General features: G+C 35.0%; 3 protein-coding genes across 10 annotated transcripts; 2 read left to right on the forward strand and 1 right to left on the reverse strand.

Annotated features, from left to right (window-relative positions):
- The first annotated feature begins 376 nt into the window (after positions 1–376).
- On the forward strand, positions 377–3,159 carry LOC140793964 (NAC domain-containing protein 96-like). Its single transcript, XM_073145755.1, has 5 exons — positions 377–657; positions 1,474–1,751; positions 1,865–2,170; positions 2,302–2,572; positions 2,671–3,159. Exons 1-5 carry the CDS (start codon positions 501–503, stop codon positions 2,772–2,774), a joined length of 1,116 nt encoding a protein of 371 aa, XP_073001856.1. The 5' UTR covers positions 377–500; the 3' UTR covers positions 2,775–3,159.
- A 1,168-nt stretch (positions 3,160–4,327) lies between these two features.
- Positions 4,328–16,928, forward strand: LOC140794477 (DAR GTPase 2, mitochondrial). Of its 8 annotated transcripts, XM_073146526.1 has the most exons (14): positions 4,328–4,697; positions 4,868–4,972; positions 5,244–5,321; positions 5,494–5,641; positions 5,747–5,817; positions 7,899–7,995; positions 8,083–8,288; positions 8,577–8,721; positions 8,863–8,956; positions 10,581–10,754; positions 11,048–11,232; positions 13,038–13,145; positions 13,994–14,162; positions 16,625–16,928. In XM_073146526.1, the coding sequence occupies exons 1-9, from the start codon at positions 4,530–4,532 to the stop codon at positions 8,880–8,882; spliced, it is 1,038 nt and encodes a 345-aa protein (XP_073002627.1). In that variant the 5' UTR covers positions 4,328–4,529; the 3' UTR covers positions 8,883–8,956; positions 10,581–10,754; positions 11,048–11,232; positions 13,038–13,145; positions 13,994–14,162; positions 16,625–16,928. The 8 variants fall into 8 exon arrangements, with proteins under 8 accessions (XP_073002627.1, XP_073002622.1, XP_073002625.1 ...); XM_073146521.1 differs by having other exon boundaries at positions 8,577–8,956; XM_073146524.1 differs by lacking the exon at positions 10,581–10,754.
- LOC140794476 (aluminum-activated malate transporter 12-like) lies at positions 9,577–12,093 on the reverse strand. The gene is made up of 6 exons (XM_073146518.1): positions 11,694–12,093; positions 11,448–11,588; positions 11,039–11,311; positions 10,829–10,956; positions 10,570–10,713; positions 9,577–10,330 (listed from the first exon to the last, which is right to left on the reverse strand). The coding sequence occupies exons 1-6, from the start codon at positions 12,085–12,087 to the stop codon at positions 9,701–9,703; spliced, it is 1,710 nt and encodes a 569-aa protein (XP_073002619.1). The 5' UTR covers positions 12,088–12,093; the 3' UTR covers positions 9,577–9,700.
- Positions 16,929–18,551: the final 1,623 nt, after the last annotated feature.

Below are 18,551 nucleotides of genomic sequence, written 5' to 3' on the forward strand. Positions count from 1 at the left end.
TCATCTAAAGCTGGGATTTTGAAGCTGTTTTCTTGTTCAAAGTCTCAAAAATCTCCACGTTTTTGAAATTTCTGACGTTTTTGGCGAGCTGGGTTGGTTTTAGATCTTGGATTTGACCATTGTTTCAGTCGATTGTAGCACTTTTCTTCGTTTAAACTAGGAGAAATAATTTGATTTCAAGCCAGTTGTTTGCTCCAAACTTTTGAGTGTCTTGAGAAGAAATGATTCTGATTTCTAAGGATTGCATCCTCTGGAAATATTGTTCGATTTTGGAGAAGCTTCGAGTCGAAAAAAGTTTCTATTTTTGGATATTCCAAATCTTCAATAGGTACAGTTTGGGAACATAAGTGCAACTTTCTTGATTTTAGCTCTACTATGTCGTTATAACAATAATTGTTATTTTCACTTCTAATTTGGGTTTCTTAGATTCTTGGTGTTTCAAATAGTTAGTTTTTTTTTTTGTTGCCCAAAGATTTGAAAATTGCTTGAAAGTGATAAATATGGCTGCAATGACTCTGCCGCCTGGTTTCCGGTTCCATCCAACTGATGATGAGTTGGTGGGATACTACTTGAAAAGGAAAGTGGACGGGCTTAAGATTGAGCTTGAAGTCATTCCAGTGATTGATTTGTATAAGTTCGAGCCGTGGGAGTTACCAGGTACTGTGATCTTCCTGTGTTTGTAGAAATGTCATGGTGATATTTAGCTTTTCTATCTCAATTTTAGTTGCCCATGAATTTCGAATGCTCCGAATTTCTTCAAGATGATGTATATTTTCATGAGCCTAGTTTCTATTAGCAACTTATGCATTCTGTAGAATGTTGTGCCTGAAAGCCGAACAGTAGTTCCATCGAGGTAGTTTAGGTCATATCATCAGTTAATAATTGCGGTAGGTTCCTCAAGAGTTGAAGCCTAAGTAGTTCAGGTCAGCTGAATGAAATGATCAAATTCTTTCCGTTTAGTATTGATGTGGTCCTGCGATCTGTGCTTTCTTGCATACCAGAGTCTAATAATACAACTAAAATACTCGCCTTCTTTATAAGACCAGTCTAGAAGCTGAAGCAACTTAAAATTTAAAGTAGCAGAGAAGGGTTATTATTCTTTTTTTCTTGGTCATGCTGTATCACTGACCTCCATCCTTCTAGAAATTACATACATAAAATTCCTTAAAAGTCTATGGGAATATGTTTTGTGAGCATGTAGGATGTAGCCTTTTTCTGAAGAGGTCGGTTGTAGATCGGCCTTTCCATATTCCTCTGAAAGCAACATCATGATGGAATACTATATTAGGAAAGTAAAGCTTTGACTATATTCTTGTGTTAATTTGATTAACTTGAAGCACTTTTGCAGAAGGACGAAATAAACAAGCTAATTTGTTTTAGTTACATCTCTTTGCTTGACCAACTATTCTTTCTCTTGCCTGTTCAGTTTGCAATAGGATGTGATGGTCCTAACTTTCTCATTTTGGATTTCAGACAAATCGTTCCTTCCAAGAAGAGATCTGGAATGGTTCTTCTTTTGCCCACGAGATCGTAAATATCCTAATGGTTCACGTACAAATAGAGCCACTGGAACAGGCTACTGGAAGGCCACTGGAAAGGACCGCAAAATTGTGTGCGAGTCTTCTGTTTATGGGCTCAGGAAAACACTAGTTTTCTATCGGGGAAGAGCTCCTGGTGGAGAAAGAACTGACTGGGTCATGCATGAGTACCGTCTTTGTGAAGATCTTTCTCAAGGATCCTCTAATTTCCTGGTATTACATTCTTTAAATTTACAATCCCAGCGAGTGTCTCTAATCAGAGATTTCAACAGCATATATAGTCTTGTAATTGGCTAATTCTCTGCTTGCAACTATGATTTTTCTAGGGAGCTTTCGCTTTATGCCATATAGTCAAGAGAAACGAGCATGTGCAAAAAATTGGTGATCTCCAATCTGAATCCAGAGCTAAAATAAATCTTTCTTCCACCTTAAGTGACTCCAGCTCCAAAAGACACTTCAGTAGTCCGGAAAATGATTCATCTCTTGTGACAGATCAATTCGGTAGAAGCAATGTCTCAACACCCACCAATTCTCCCCAAGAACTTGGTCAAGAAATAGAGCTACAACCTGCTTCAATAGATTTTGTTCAAGGAGGCTGCTGGGGACAACATGATGTTCTGCATACTCCAAAGGTATATTGCATTTAGTAGGACACAACATTAATATTACGGGCTTGATATTAAAAGAATTACCAGAAAAATATATGCGGCAAAATCTCCAAGATATTTATTACATTTAACACATTTCACAACTTTATTTGCAGCGTCCTGCACTGAATGAAGTCATATATGAGTCGCTAGATACACATGAGCTACCTAATTCAGCAGAATTACTCTCACCCTTAAATCCTTCTCAGCCATCCTCCATCAATTTGACAGTGGATACTTATCTTATTAATGACTTCCATGGTAACGAATACCTGTCATCTTTCCCAAGTCCTACACATTGCTTGGACATGTATAGCAGCATTGAGGACCTCTCAGATCACAGCATTGAATGGGATACCGTGAAATATCCATCTACTTTTTCAAGTGGTAATACTTGAGTTCTGCATTACGCAAGTTATACATGAATCAGCTAAATCTGTCGATTAAAGTAATTAGGTCTAAGATTCTTTTTTAACAAACTGCAGGTGGTGAGACTTGGAATCCAGTGGCAACTCCGATGATTTGTAGGCAAGCAAGTGAAGGAGAGGAAGCAAATTTGTGGTTCCTGGAAGACAGTATGGTATTCTGATGTGATCCATTGCTCTAACATAGTTAGAGACTGTTTGAGTATATCAGTATAGAAGTCCAATGTTATCATACCTAAAATAAGTGCATGACCTCTGAGGCAATCATCTTTTAGTATTTGCTCTTGGGGGATGAAACATTACTACCTGCCTTAATATATCTAGAATAAGGAGCTCCAGGACAACCCCTTTTAAAATCCTGTCTTTTGGAGGCCTATATGTCAAGGTTTGTCTGGTGTTGGTTTGTAGAAACTTCTTAGTGTTGTAATGCTATGTCTCTGTCTCATGTAAAAGTGTGTATTAGATTGTCTGATCATGGGATGTAATAACAAGTCATGTTATTATGTTTGATGATGTTGAGATTAATGAAATTTCCTATAATTGTTGTAAGTCCTGCTGTATTGATTCATTATTCTCAAAAACAATTCTTCTAGCTTTTTAGTTATACCAAAGTTTTCAAACATTCTATTCCATAAAGTGAGAAAAGTATACAACAAAAAGAAGAGAAGTATATAAGAAGTGCCTTACCGAAGTCTTGCGAAAAAATTACAAAAGGAAGGTAAAAGATGAAGAATATAAGCTATTATTCACATCCTGAAAAAGAACTGTTGCACCGCCGTTCCTAGAAGAATCAGAGGATAAAGAGAAAAAGAGAGGGAATTTGCACTAGTGAAGTGCACCATATCTTTTTCACTAAAGTTCTCTAATAGATTCTAATTAGAGCTAACCTATATATACACTACACACACATATAAATAATATAATATAATATAGAAAAATTTATCAAAAAATCCTACCGTTTACTTTTATTTTTATTCACATCCTACTATATAAATATTTATTGTGCGACCCCAATATTTTAAAATATCTCAAAAAATCATAAGTTAAGTTTTCTCTAATGACAACTATAGAGAATATAAAGAGAATATAAAGAGAACAATAAGACATTTTACATACCATAACTCATATATACGGTATCTGACCATTAAAAATCTAGTGATAGTGTATTTTTCTAAAGCAATCCTGACAACTTGTCTTTTATTTAATAAAGTATAGATAAATAATAAGATATGTTTCACATTTATACACAAAATATTTTGGAGAGAAACTCTTTCTTATTAGGAACAAAATTGTACATAACTAAATATGATTTACAGTGATATAAAATAATGCGATTAAAGTTCATACGAAAATGATACATATAAAATAGTAAATAAAAATTATCGTAGTAGAGAGATAAATAAGACTTAAAAAATTGCACTGTAATTTTTAGAAGGCCTTTTTTTTTAAAATAATAAGAAGGAAGAATATGATGAACACAAAGAGCTTAAATAATAGTAATAAATCTTCTTTCATACCTAGTCTCACGTAATAAGAAAGAGTTTTTTTTTTAAATATTTTATATTTTACGAAATATATTTTGTTATTTTTTTATTAAATAAAAAAAGGAGTTGTCAAAACTTTTTTATGATAAGGCAAAGATAAATCGGTTAAAAAATAATGAAATAGAGAGAATTTGGAAAGAAAATATAAAATAAGGGAGAGAGTGCGACCCTTCGGATTTTAGAGCTAAAGTCTCATAAATATTAATATTTATTTATCTATGTCTGTGGAGAGAGAAAGAGAGGGGTTAAGCCCTCCGATTAAAACCAGGGTTTCTCTCTTTGTGCAGTCGACCGTTGCCGCCATTTCTTGAATTCTATTTCTCCTTTCTCCTCCTCCTCAAGCTCTTGACCTTCCTCTCTCTCTAGCTTCCATCGATGGGAAGGGCTACTTATTTCTCCCGGCGGTTGGGCGCTGCCGTCCGGGAGCTGGGCTCAAAGGGTGCTGGCGGCGGATGGTACGGGTCCCATATGGCAGCCGCAGATTGCGCCATCCGTGATCGTCTCCCCCTCGTTGATCTCGTCCTCGAGATCCGCGATGCGCGGGTACCGACCTCTTTCCTCCTTCCCGTCCCATTCCTCCTACAGCATCTCTTGGAATTCTGTGCTCGGCCCTCCTGTTAGGGTTTCCAAGATCGGTTTTTGAGTCCAAATAAAGATGGTTTCTTGGTATGTAGGTTGGGAAATTGTTGAATCTTGATCTGATTCATTTGCAGATCCCCGTTACGTCTACTTTCGAGTCTTTGGGACGGTGGTCGGGATCCAACAAGCATTTGATTGTGCTGAACAAGGTGGACCTAGCAGATCGCTCTTGGACTGAGGTTTGTGCAATTATGCGGCATAAATTTACCCGTTTTGAATTAGATATACAAAGATACTTCTCTAACCAGGGTTTCACCTTAGGATTTGCTGGTTTAACTCTCTCTCTCTCTCTCTCTCTCTCTCTCTCTCTCTCTCTCTCTCTCTCTCTCGATATATATATATATATATATATATTCTACCAATATAATTGAGTCCATTCGACTTCTTGGGAATATTCCTGACAGTGCTTAACATTTCATTATCTGAAACTTATTGTTTCTCAAATTGCAGAAATGGGTGAAGCACATCGGGAAGCAGAACTGTATTTGTCATGGAGTCAATGCCCACAACAGAGAGAATATCAAGGAGGTAGTTTTTTTTTCTCCTAATTACATCAGATTTTGTCTTTTAGTAAATGTTACCCCATTAGTCATATGTAAATTTATATTGGCAATGCTACTTTATAAATGTTTCCTTATAGAAGACCAGAGAAAACTTTATTCCCTAGTGTGGGTTTGATATTGGAAATTTTTTTTTCCAGCTATTGAGCATTATACGGGCTAGGATCAAGGAACTAAAGTTCGGTGAGAGTAGTTATACGGCAACAGTACTCTTAGTTGGGATTCCGAATGTTGGCAAATCAGCTATTGCCAATTCTATGCACCAAATTGGCAGGATTGGTGCAGCAGGTATATCTATTGGGCTTTTAGTTTGGGCTAACAAAATTACTGGCCTTTCTTTAAATTATTTGATGGGTAGGTATCTCAGTCTCACTATGTTATTCCAATTTTAAGAAAAGGGAAAGCTCAAGCATGCAGTAGTGAGTCTATATCCTGGGGAAACAAAAGATATAAGCAGTTATAAGGTAAGTGCCTTCCACATGTCCAGTTCTGCCTACCACCATTATCTACTTAAGCTGTTGCAATCCTTGAAAATACAGTTAATGAAGTACTGAAATTGATAGATTTTGTTCTTTTCTCATTTACAACATTTATGTTCATTGCTGATTAGTTAATTTATTAAGGACATTACATTTTACACCCCCTCTATAGTTTCATTTTTATTACTTTACTCATTATAGTTATGTTCAAACTGAAATCACTATTTTTTTCATCGTATTTTACTAAACTACACATATTATTTGAAGATACTCATAAAAGACAAAGTTGTAAAGAAATGGATAAGCTTTCCAAGGCACCTAAAATAATACCTATCGGATTATAGAAACGTACATCTGTTTAATATATTTCTATTATCTTTGTCATATGAAATTTGATTAAATATTATTTTAGATGTAATGAAAAGCTTATCTGATCATCTATATTTTTGTATCTAATGAGTTTATTCAAAATTGACATATGATTTGATTAAATATGATGAGGAAAGTAATAGTTGCACTTTGATATAGACCACAAGGGGGTGAAATAACACGAATAAAATTACGAGGGGTGAAATAAATTTAGGTGTAACCATAAGGGGATAAATTATAATTTCCCCTATTTTATTATTTGTTCTGGAAATTAAAAGTTTTAATTAGAAAATAAACTTCTCATTGTAGCGGCTAGCTATTGGTCTATCGCTAAGCAGCAAATAGATTTAGCATAACTTATTTTAAGTGTTAGTTATACTTACACCCCCTGAATTATAACTCATTTTCACAGGCACCCTTAAACTTTTTTTTGTTACAATATTCTCCTTAAACTTTAGATCTAAGTGAAATGATAAATGACAGCGACAAAATATGCGTAATGACTAGAGTACCCCGTATAAATATTCCATGTCATCAATTTCTAAAATAAAATAAATTAAAGTAGTGAAATTATATAGTTACCGTCAACTAATTTAATAGTTTTTTATGAACCCGCCTTCCCTTAGAGCTTCCTCCCTTTCTCAAACTTTCCAAATTCTCTTGCAACTATTCAAAGCTTATATTCTCCTTCTTGGCAATGCTCTTCCTTCCAAGCTTTGATTTTAAGATCCCAATAGCCTTTGACTCACAAATCCTCCACGTTCTGACCATGAAAAACTTTGGGCTTTAATTAGTTGGAGGAGTGTAGGAAGAATTTAGTAGCGGTGGTAACTCTATTTAATAGGAAAATCATGAATAGGGAACAAAAGGGAGGGGAAGGAGAGAGGGAGAGAATGGAGATCATGAGATGAAGAAATAGGAGGGAAAGAACTAAGTGCATTTGGCTAGAAGAAATTGGAGGGGAGGAGAAAAGTGGAAGGGTATTTTAGTATATTAATATTGGACTAAAAATGAAAAAGAGGTGTCTTTCCTCTAAATAAGGGTATTTGAGTTATTTTCCATCTGATGTACTCTGACATGACTGCCACATAAGTTAAGTTGCCCAATCTAAAGGTGAGATTGAAGTAAATTTAAAGTTTAAGACGAATATTGTAACAAAAAAAGTTTAGAAGGTGCCTATGAAAACCGAGTATAGTTTAGAAGGTATAAGTAGAATTAACCCTTATTTTAAAGACCTCCTACTTTAATACCATCTGTGAATGTTTAAAAGCATAAGTTATTAGAGGACGGTGGGTTATCTCTTTTGTTGCAGCAATTAATATTATATTATGTAGATTTTATATGATTTTCTATAAATTATATTGTAATCTTCATATCCATAAAATAAATATTTAACCACTAAATTAGATTCAGTTATACAATATCAGTATTCTGTAGCTCTGTTAAAGACATCAATAAATGCAATCATGTTGATGAAAACGGACATCATCAGTAACCTACATAAGATTCAGATGATTATACACCAAATGAAATAAATATTGCTAGATTGGACGTTTTAATAGATAATGCATTTGAGTGGAGACAGGAGCAAAAGTTTATGTAGTAACAACAATTTTTCTAGTCAAGTCAACTATTTGGTCTACTCATATAAGAATTCTTTTTTAATCTTTATAGACGTTTAGTTCGTTGCTTTTCAGATTGCTAGCCATCCCAACATATATGTTTTGGATACGCCAGGTATATTATCTCCTAAAGTTGTCAGTGATGACTCTGGATCCAAGCTAGCATTGACAGGTTGGTACCAACCTGAATAGAAACTGTTTACTGCTTTGCTTTGCTTTGCAATTTTACTGATGCTTTCTGCTTCTCTTGTTACTACAGGAGCTATCAAGGACTCATTATTATGTGAGTATGAGCTTGCCCAGTACTTTCTAGCTGTTTTCAACTCAACTGAGCAATACAAACAGTGGGAGAACTTTAATGATAGAGTAGATTGCAGTTTGTCCTCAGATATCAGGGAAAAAATTGTGGTGGATACTGACACCACCAAGAGAAAGAGAAGACAATATTCTTCAGATCATACCCAGGTGAGTTATATTTAATTGATAATGACAGAATGTCTCAGAAAGATCAAACATTGACAGAACCATTGCAAAGTATATGAGAAATATACTGATTAATATTAGGTGTCCAAAAGTTTTCTTGATGATATCTACTTTTCTCTCATAGAAGCAGGTGACTAAAAGTTAGTCATTTCTTTTTTTCTTCTTTTATGCTCAGAGTATAGGTATCCTCAGGATTAGAAAACATGCCCTTTACTAGTTTCTGCTTATTGGCCAGCAGCAGCCATAAGAACTTGCTTCTGTTATATGCAGGATTTCATTGTGAAGGATGTTCGCCGGACGCTTTTTAAGACAATATCTTCATTCAAAGGGGTTTTGGGAGAGGAAACTGAAATGGAATTGCTGATAGAATCTCAGCTAAGTGCCTTGCAAGAGGCCTTTAGGGTGTCTGAAGCAAGTGAGAATGGATATAGAGTAGTTGCTTCAAAGTTACTAAACCTTTATCGAACTGGAAGGCTTGGCCGTTATACATTAGATTTTCTTCCAGCTAAAATACTGGAATCCATTCCTTAATACCATCGTGGTTGTTGTTCTTCAGACAAGAAAGTATCAGAATGAATTGTCAGGAAGAGGTTTGACTTTCAAAAGGCAGCTTTTGAAGGTTTTCCTGCCAAGTGAAACCAGCCAGACAAGTAAGATTTTAGTCCATTCATCATATTATAATTGCTTATATGCCCTGTGCACATATCCTGGAACTTATCTATGTTGACCATACTTGGCAATGCATGCACCATTGATCTTAGTTTGCTTTTACCGGTTTAAGGGAAACCATTATCTTTCATGGCTAGGGATACTCAATGTTTGAAACTATAATTTGCCACCTGCATGTTTTATCCAAGGATAAATGGGACCTCTCATATTTCATATGTAGTGACTATACTTTTCTTTACCATTTCTCCTACCCATGAAGTGAAGGACAAAAGGAATATATATAATCACTACTGTCCCCTTGGAGAAAATATAACTATAACAGTAAATCAGAGTAGTACAATAGCTAGCTATTATCTGAGTCTGGTAGACATCAACAAGGGAGAAGTCCTATATGCTTGGTATGTTTCAAGATCTGAAATATAAACTTGTTATTTTTGTAGTATATATTACATCATATATGTAGATGACAAAGGAGAATAAGTACCGATCATTGTATTTAGGAGTTATAAGCAATAATATTGAAGGAAATTGATTATTTTGATTTTCAAGACAAGTTTTGGAATTGAACTAGCTATCATGAAAATAAAAATTGTTTCCATGATTGTACAATTCCATGCTTATTTAGTAAATAACTGGCAGGGAGATGAAAAAAAATTATTACTTTCCTGCCTTCCTTGACAATTCATAGCTTTCGTAGTACTATGTGAAACTCAGGGCTTGTCCAATTACACTGCTTCGTGGGAAATCACATGATCCTGTAAATCTTCAACATTAAAGTTTGACCTCTCATCCTTGGAGCTTGCCTTATTAGCAGTGCCATCTTGCACAATGGATTCCTTAAAATTTGCAGCCCTTCCCAGTTCTTCTACTTCCTCAATAACCAACTCTAATCTCGCTACCATCTCCACCATCAATGAGGCAAATGCTGCAAATGGGAGTGCCTCTGAGAATTCTAGGCTTGTGGTGACCATCTTACTTAGTGTTGGCCTCAACAGTTTCCTCTCATTTGATTCTCTTGATAGCTCTGCTACTCTTTTGTTCCGCCTTTCTAACAGTGACGAGATATCGGTCTTAACTGAAGGCAGAGTAATTCCTGAAGATTTATACTTGTCAGGTCTCCACTCCATATGCACATTGGTGGTTGCACGAGCATTTTTGGATAGAAACAGTCTTGGCTGTGACTTGATAGCCATATTTAGATTTTTGAGGGCTTCATGAAGGTGATCAGACAGCACTTCAGGGGAGCAGCGTTGGTGGTTCCTTATGCTATTGGCAAGCTCCGCTAGAACCTTGGACAATTCTCCAGCAACCTGAATGCATGGGTCTCGAAATAGCGACCTTACTGATAATGGAGTCTTCAAACATAGAACCAACCATAAAATGAAAGGAAAAATAATCAGCAAACCAACTTAGGTGTATCTTTAGTTTGAGAACATAGAAGCATGCAAGATGTGTCATTTTCTTTTTGCATTGTCTGCAGCATTCAGTTTAGAGACTGATAGTGCATTGAATATGATTATCGGTCAAAGATGGTGATGCTTATGAGACTGATGCAAATAGTAATGTGAAATAGGCAATAAAATACTGCTGCCACCTGGATTTCAGATTCCAAACAACCATGAAGGGCTACAGCGGTATACCCAAAATGTCTAAGAATAGCACCAAGCTTCACATATTGTTGCCAAGGATACATGTAGCAGTGTCTCGAGTGTCTGGGTTCCCAGCTTGCAAAATGTGCCTGACCATGGCCATTAACTATTGGCATCATCATTGTTATAGGTAAGAATGGAAGATACTATAGCATATTAGATAATATTCAGAAATCCAACAAATCCATCTGAATAATAACTCACTAGTGTCTCATCTTTGGATTTTGATTCCAAGACTGCTTTGTAACCCTCGTATATTAGATCTTTGGATGTCTTCTCATCAGTGGCTTTTTCGTTCTTGTTTTTGTCTTCGAAATACTCATTCACGCAAACTGCAAGTCTTGATTGGTAAATTTTGATTGGACATTTGTAGTTTTATACTTTTATTATATTGCTATTAACCGGATATCTCACCTTCAACAGATCTTGCTAATGCTTCGAGTTTGCTGACCGTAGAATTGTGGAGATCTTCACCTGACCAATTTGGCAAAATCAAGAGGCTCATGCAAAGGCATATTCCACAGCCTATGGCAATAGTATACAGACGGTCTCGGGCTAATGGCAGAACATTTTGTTGACGAAAGCTAGATACTGTTATCAGATTGAAGGTGAGTAAGAAAATCATTACTCCATAATCGTAATTCTTCTTGATGTATGGGAAGAATCTCAAATATGTTGCAGCAAATCCTGTGAAAAATTGAAACAAAGGGCAAAAAGAATCTTGAAATTGAAATAAGGGATAGCAACATCTTTCTCTGAAAGAAGCAAGACTAACTCCATGAACAAAAAGATAGAAGATGATAGATTACAGATATGGATATACCTATTATGAATACTGAAGTTCCTATGAAGAATGCATGAAATACTCTGCTTGACCCTTCTGCCACAAATTCAATCAGAAATGCCAGAGATCCTGCACATAATGTTCCAAATCCTCTATTGAGCCCTTTGCACAGAGTTGCACCTGATAGAATTTGTATCAGCACAGAAACTCGCACCTTTAACAAACAATCTTTTTTTTTGTCATAAGCTGCATCAATCTAAAGTTTGTCAAGAAATTAAGACTCACCAGCTGTGAATTCAAGCACCACAACCACAGTCATGACAGCCCACATCGCATTTTCCCCTATTCCATTGAATAATGGTTCCAGGACATAGAAGAAAGAAACTAATGTCAAGGCCAAACCAACCTTTAGAGCATGAACAACTCGTCTTCGATCTTCTTTTGCCATTTTCCATGCGCTTTTCCATAAGGAAACTGGAAGCTTGCTAATTTTCTCTAATTGATGAGCCGTAAGTGTGTACCACTTGTCCTTGCCTTCACCAGAATCACGGGCTCCTGCCATTAACATGAGCAAAAAGACTGACAATATGCTTGGTTCTGAAGACTGTATTAGCACATATTGGTATGAAAAGCTCAAAGCATATTTAACGTATTTATATAAAAAAATTCGGAGATGCATATACAGATGGTGACATGTACAACAGTTAAGAAATATTACATCTTTGTTGCAAGGTATTTCTTAATTGAGATTCTAGAAGGGGCATCACATTTTTCCATATTATTGTCATATCATTTACTCTTTTAAATTGTGCTCACCTTTTAAGAGAGAAAACAGATGCCCCATAAACATATATCCTGCTTATAATAGAGACATAACATTAAACAACAAAATCACTTGCTATAGGCTAAGCTGAGATAAAGTAAGAGTTCCTGGGAGTAGATGAGCTTTACATATTTCCCTTTATAGAACTAAAATTTGATTATGCTGACAATATTCTCCAAACAATTAAACATACTGAACTATTCATATTCTTTGTCCCTGATAAAGGTTCCATGAATTCAATTTAGGCCATCAAATTCCATTATGTAGGATTACCAATTTTTCTGTTATCTGGCTACATTGCCTCACACGCTTCTCACACGCTTTTCTGGTTTTGCACAATCAATCAAATGGAGATCCAAAAAGACCAACATTGGTAATTTTGTATCGATTTTCTAGTTCTTGTAGGCATCGAACTGATAAATCTTTGACAATTGGCATTTCCTACATGGCTTTGTCTAGTGCACTGCACTGCATTCCATTTTTCTTTGAGGCATAGACATGGGAAAGGTAGGATTTTGCCTGGGTTTGGGTTGGGGTGGGTGTTGGGTTAAAAGAACAGTGATATCAATAGTTCAATCAATATATAGTGCACTGATTACTATCAATAGTTCAAACAACAATATTTGCTCTTTATTCTGTTATTCTTTCGGATAGGAACTATTCTGTAACTCAGATTGTGCTTGGTTAGTAACTATACTGAAGGCTAACTGCTTCACAAGCTTTTATGAGTTTAACTCTTAACAACACACACACACCTTTTTCTTATTCACCTTGTGATTGGCAGCAAGGCATTGACCATAGAACAGTTATGATTTTCACATGCAGAGGAAGATATTTGTGTGGTCTGATTATAAAGCCAAGCAGCACAGCTCCCGTGGTTCTGCCATTTCCCTTTCATTGGGAGGTTGGTTAAGGTACGAAGGGCTTGGGACTGCCCATGTGGCATTAATAGGACGCCAAATATAGCAACTGTGGAAGTGATGCTATTGTTGGTTGCTGACTTATGGAAACACTAGTGATGAATGTCATATTGACTGCTGTTTACATTAGATTTTTAGACAATTGGGTGTTAGTCCTATTAAGGTCTTTGTTTTATATTGTAGGTTAAATTTTCTGGCTTAAAGGGCCAAGGGTTATTATTACTTATTTTCCTGACTTCTATACGAATTCCTTTAAGAAAAGTCTTCTGTGATGTTTGCTGGATTTACATTCATATACACAGCTAAGACCTTGCATGCTTACATGTTCTTAATTATGAAAGGCTAACACTATCATTTGCAGTCGCTCTCTAACTATGGATGTCCTTGAAGTAATCACCTTGAACCATGAAAGACATTCCAGTTGAAAATACCACATTAATACATTAATACATGATGCGTGGGTACACTTTCTTGACTTTTACAAGTGGGATCTTATCACCTGCATAAGAGTGTGCATCTGTTGATAGGACTACTTTATCTAATACTAGTTGGAAGATAGAGCTTTTGAATTTTTGAGGATGCAGAAGGCCCAAAGTCCAAAGTTTTTTTTTTTCTTTTCATACATTGCTTATTCAAAGTCATTTTGTTTTTCTCTACACAGGTTTTTCTTAAGTTGCACAAGTTCCTTAACACAAATTACTATTCCACCTCTGACTTCTATAATAATTTCTTTAGGAAAAGTCTTCTGTGATGTTTTATCCTGTAGGTTAAATTATCTGGCTTAAAGGGCCAAGGATTGTTATTACTTATTTTCCTGACTTCCATAATAATTTCATTTGCAGTCTCCCACTAACTCTGGATTTCCTTGAAGTAATCACCTTGAACTATGAAAAACGCTCCAGTTGAACATGCCACGTTAATGTATGAAGCGTAAGTGTACTTTCTCGCACATTGGAAGATAGAGCCTTTGAATTTTTGAGGAGGCAAAGGTTTGGGGTCCAAATTATTTAGGTACATTGCTTATCCAAAGTCAATTTTGTCTTTTTTCTCTGCACAGGTTTTTCTTAAGTTGCACAAGTTCTTTAATACCAAATGCTTGGATTTAAAAGTTCACAAATTACTATTCCACCTCTGACCTTTTGACATCTTTGATCATCGCCACATTGTATGTGTCAATCTATCTGGGCGATGTGGGCTTGTAAGCCCGCACGTACCATTGTGGGCTTGTAAGCCCGTATGTGGCGTTACGGGCTTGTAAGCTAGGTTACGTATTTGTAACCCTGCATACGGGTTTCGTAAGCAGTGCTTGCTGTCTAAGCTCACAGACAAGTCTATAATTGATGATAGCTTATTTGTTCATGTTAGATAACTCAGGACTAAATTGGCCAATGCTCCTATTATTGATGCTCCAGTTTGCTTGTTGTAAATAGATATGAGAAGACAAGAATAGAAGAAGCTAACAAAAACAGTTACCACAAATAAGTATATTTACTTCATTGATCTTTTATAAATCTATCTGATATTATATCTAAAACATAATTTATTCTTAGACGCCTCATACATTTTTGTCCAAAGCTAGTCACTTTTTTACCCATTTTTGAATGGCACAGTCTACATTGGCTTCTTGAATTGGTATATCAGATCCTTGTTTTTTTACCCATTTTTGATCATTATACCATATTTTTAAAATTATATAATATCAGATCCTTGTTTTAAACAACATAAAGATTAGTACATGCAATTATTAAAATTTACAATCAAAATTGTATACCATTTTTATTGCTTGCACATTTTCTTTTGAGGTTAACCATTAGTAGATGCCAAAGCAAAGATGTCTAAAAAGGAAATGTTCATTTAGCCGTAGTGTATTAGTCTCTTTTTTTTCCTTCTATTGATGGCCTAAGAAATATTTCTATCAAATTGTGAATTTTTCTTGCATGCCCTCTCAGTATATCCATACAAGAAAATATTAGACAATATTAGTTTTCATGTTGTAAGAATCTCAAATTAATGAATAAGAAGGTTAAAACATACATTAAATTTTATGCTTATAAATAAATATAGAACATATTCATCTTCGTGTCACACTTATCGAAGTTTGTACATTTTCCAGTAGACACTAATTATGTCATATACAATCATCTCACCATTAATTAAATCAATAATGTCTCTTCTAGACACTAATATATCATCAAACATTCATATAATGAACGAATTCGCTGTAACATAATTTATGCATTAATGAGTAAATATTTCAGTCATCTCTGCTACTAATTATCTCCTCCTGGGTTATTAGATGAAATTTCTCTGATTGCATGTAAATTCTTTTTTATTGTTAGATTGAATGGTGATGGCGAGTCAGATTTAATTGGTATGATAGTATTATCTGTGCTACTGGGTTCCAATTCCCAAGCCTCTAAGGCTTCCAATATATATTCTCTATCCTCCACCTTTTTTCCTCTCTCTACCTTTTTCCTTCTTTCTACCCTCCAGCCCTCCTCTTTCCTTTTCCTCTCCATATTGTTCTCTGTTTCCTTCTCCCTGCTCTCTTCTTTTTCTTTATCATTGGTGTCCTGCACGGTTACCTTTTTCAGTCCAATAAATGTTACCTTTGTATTATCTTTTTAATTTTAGCTCTAAGTAGTGACATTTTAGCCGTTAAATTAAAATGTCAAAATAATGATTTTTAGGTGTACATAAAACCTGGAAAAAAAAACTAATTTGAACGTTATATGTCTAAGATATACCACATTTTTCATGCGATCTTGAGATGGTTTTCTCTCTATAAAAAGTTGGGCAACCTTTATCTCATGTCCAAAATTACTTGAAACTATATCGCCCAGGAATAATCAGTCCTCCCCGTAAAGTTGAATAGAGCTCAAAGACCCATAAAAAATATTTACTGACTTTTATCATGTCAAAATCAGGGAAATAGTTAATTGAACCCATTTATTAAGATTTAATTAATTTTTTTAACACTATATAAAGCATGCGGATTATTAAATTTTATAGATAATTATTCTTTAATACATTTTGTACCTATTAGTAAATGATATTAAATAATAAAATTTTAGACTGTACATCCGTGTGTAAGATGCTTTCTTTTTTTTCAAAAAACTTTTTTGTTAGCCATAATAAAAAAAGAGTTTTTTATAATAAAAATATATGTATTTTTTTGGAAGAGAAAGGGGAGAGTGGAGGGAGAGATAGGAGATAGAATGTTGATAATATACGAAAGTGCTAGATATAAATTATTTCACGAAAATATTTAAAATCTATTTAAATTTAAATTAAAAATATTTTTTCTTCTTTTCTTTTATTGCAGAGTAAACTTAAAATAAAATGATGTTATCCTGAACTCATATACTAGTCATGGCAGCAGTGACATAATCACATGATTTCTTATCTCCAGATTGTGATATATTTTCTACTCCTGTGAGCATCTTCTCATGATTCCTCTTTTAAATATACAGTTGACTTTGAAGTTTGGAAGATGTTTAGGGAGTAAATCTGTGGATCCATTTCAAGCATTCTGTATCTGGCTCTGAAGGAGGGAAGGGAAGGAAGGACTTACATGAGGCCCATAGTATCATGCTTCTCCACTTGACAAAGTTGACTCTTTAAATGACTAGGATCATTTCTTGCAGCATCAACAATAGTCCTGTGGATGATTTCTTTTTTTCTTTTCTTTTCTCCTGGGACCATTACCTTTATCAAACAGTGCCTATGAAAGATGATATTATGCCATTATTTGTTCACATTATGCAAAGTTCTCTCTCTCTCTCTTTGCTTTTTTTTTTAATCTTTGTTGTATGTAAACAGGGTCTGAAAGAAGCTGGGTAACAGGGAAATGAATAAGATTAAATAAAAGAAATCTAAGCATGGATCTCTGCTCTCTAGTAACTTCCAGAAGGGCCCACATCCTGAATTCCTCTGGAAAACCCTGGAATCCAAAGATGATGTGAGCTGTCCAGGCTCCAGTCCAGAGCATGAACATGATTGCCAGTCTGTTTGTCTCTTTGATATCTCTTTCAGGTATTAAACTATTAAAGCAGCAATTTGCCCCCACTGTGAAGCTCAATCTTTTTGGAAGCCTGGTTGCAGGATTTTCCTGCAGCTGAGATGATGTGGCATCCAATGAAACGGTTGAAACTTTCAGCTTTCACCCTGTAGCTTGCTTGCTTGTAAACTTAAACAGGAAGTTATCAACCAACTCTAGTAAAGTTCATAGGTATTTTGCTCATGACTAAGGTGGTCAGGTGTTCAACTCTAACTTCAAATAATATTGTGGAGAAATTATTTGGTGGTTGGTAGTTTGGTAGCTTAGTTTGATTCAGTTGATGGCTCAACAATGCGCTTGGTAACTCAATGACTTGGAGCAAATTTCGGCGGCGTTTGATTCGGATCAATTGTTTGGCGACGCATATTGCTTGACGTTTAAACTAAGGTAATTAAAAGCTCGGTAGGGCCTCAGTGATTCTGTATCTAAGGAGGGTTGACACTTTGTTCAATTCATATCTAGCTTTCGGGCTTATGAATGATAAAAAAAAACTTAAACAGGATGTTCGAGTGTAATTAATTCAGCTTGTAACTTCCTATATCTAGTATAATTAATTTAAATGAAAATGATCAAAAACATTCAAAGTGTAATTTGAATTTAAATTTACGGCTAATAACATCTTTCACGAGAAATACCATAATTTAACTTGCCAAGTCTAAATTGCTCACCTCAATTTCTTCTAAATTTAAATTTTCTTTTCTTTTGATAAGCAGCCATTACGGGAAATTGGATCCAAATGAGAAATTGTGGTTATGGTTGGTCAACTAATGGCTTGTTTCCCAATCATCAAATTATATCTATAATTTTTTTTTCTTGTCTTTTCGTTATATCTTAGTAAGTTTGAATAATACTGAGTTGGAAATGCGAGTCTATTTTGTTCCTATGCGATTTTATTTATTTATTTATCTAAAACATTAAATATTATACTCGAGTAAGTGCTCGTATTATAATAGACGTTAGTTATGTAAAGGACTGATTTATTGAATGATTTATATATATATATATATATATATTCTTTGCTGCTTTACGGATACTCAAAAGCACTCAAAGATAATATAATCTATATTAAATAAAATAGCTAATTCAGAGAGCGATTTTTATATAGGTGTATAAATTATCTTACATAGTATCCACGTGGATTAAAAGTTATATATTCTTATAAATAAATTTAGAAGAAGTCACTTGTTTATGCTATATAATATCACCACCGTAAATTTACGAATAGAATACGTCAGCATCGGCGCGCTAATCCGGATAAACTAAAACAGTAATTACGGATAATAGAGTAGGCCCCACATTTGCATCTTCGTTAAATTTTGCAAAAAGAACCCTCCGTTACC

Source organism: Typha latifolia, chromosome 8, assembly GCF_019914945.1.
Source record: "Typha latifolia isolate L0001 chromosome 8, TyphaL0001v2, whole genome shotgun sequence".
NCBI classification, from domain to species: domain Eukaryota; kingdom Viridiplantae; phylum Streptophyta; class Magnoliopsida; order Poales; family Typhaceae; genus Typha; species Typha latifolia.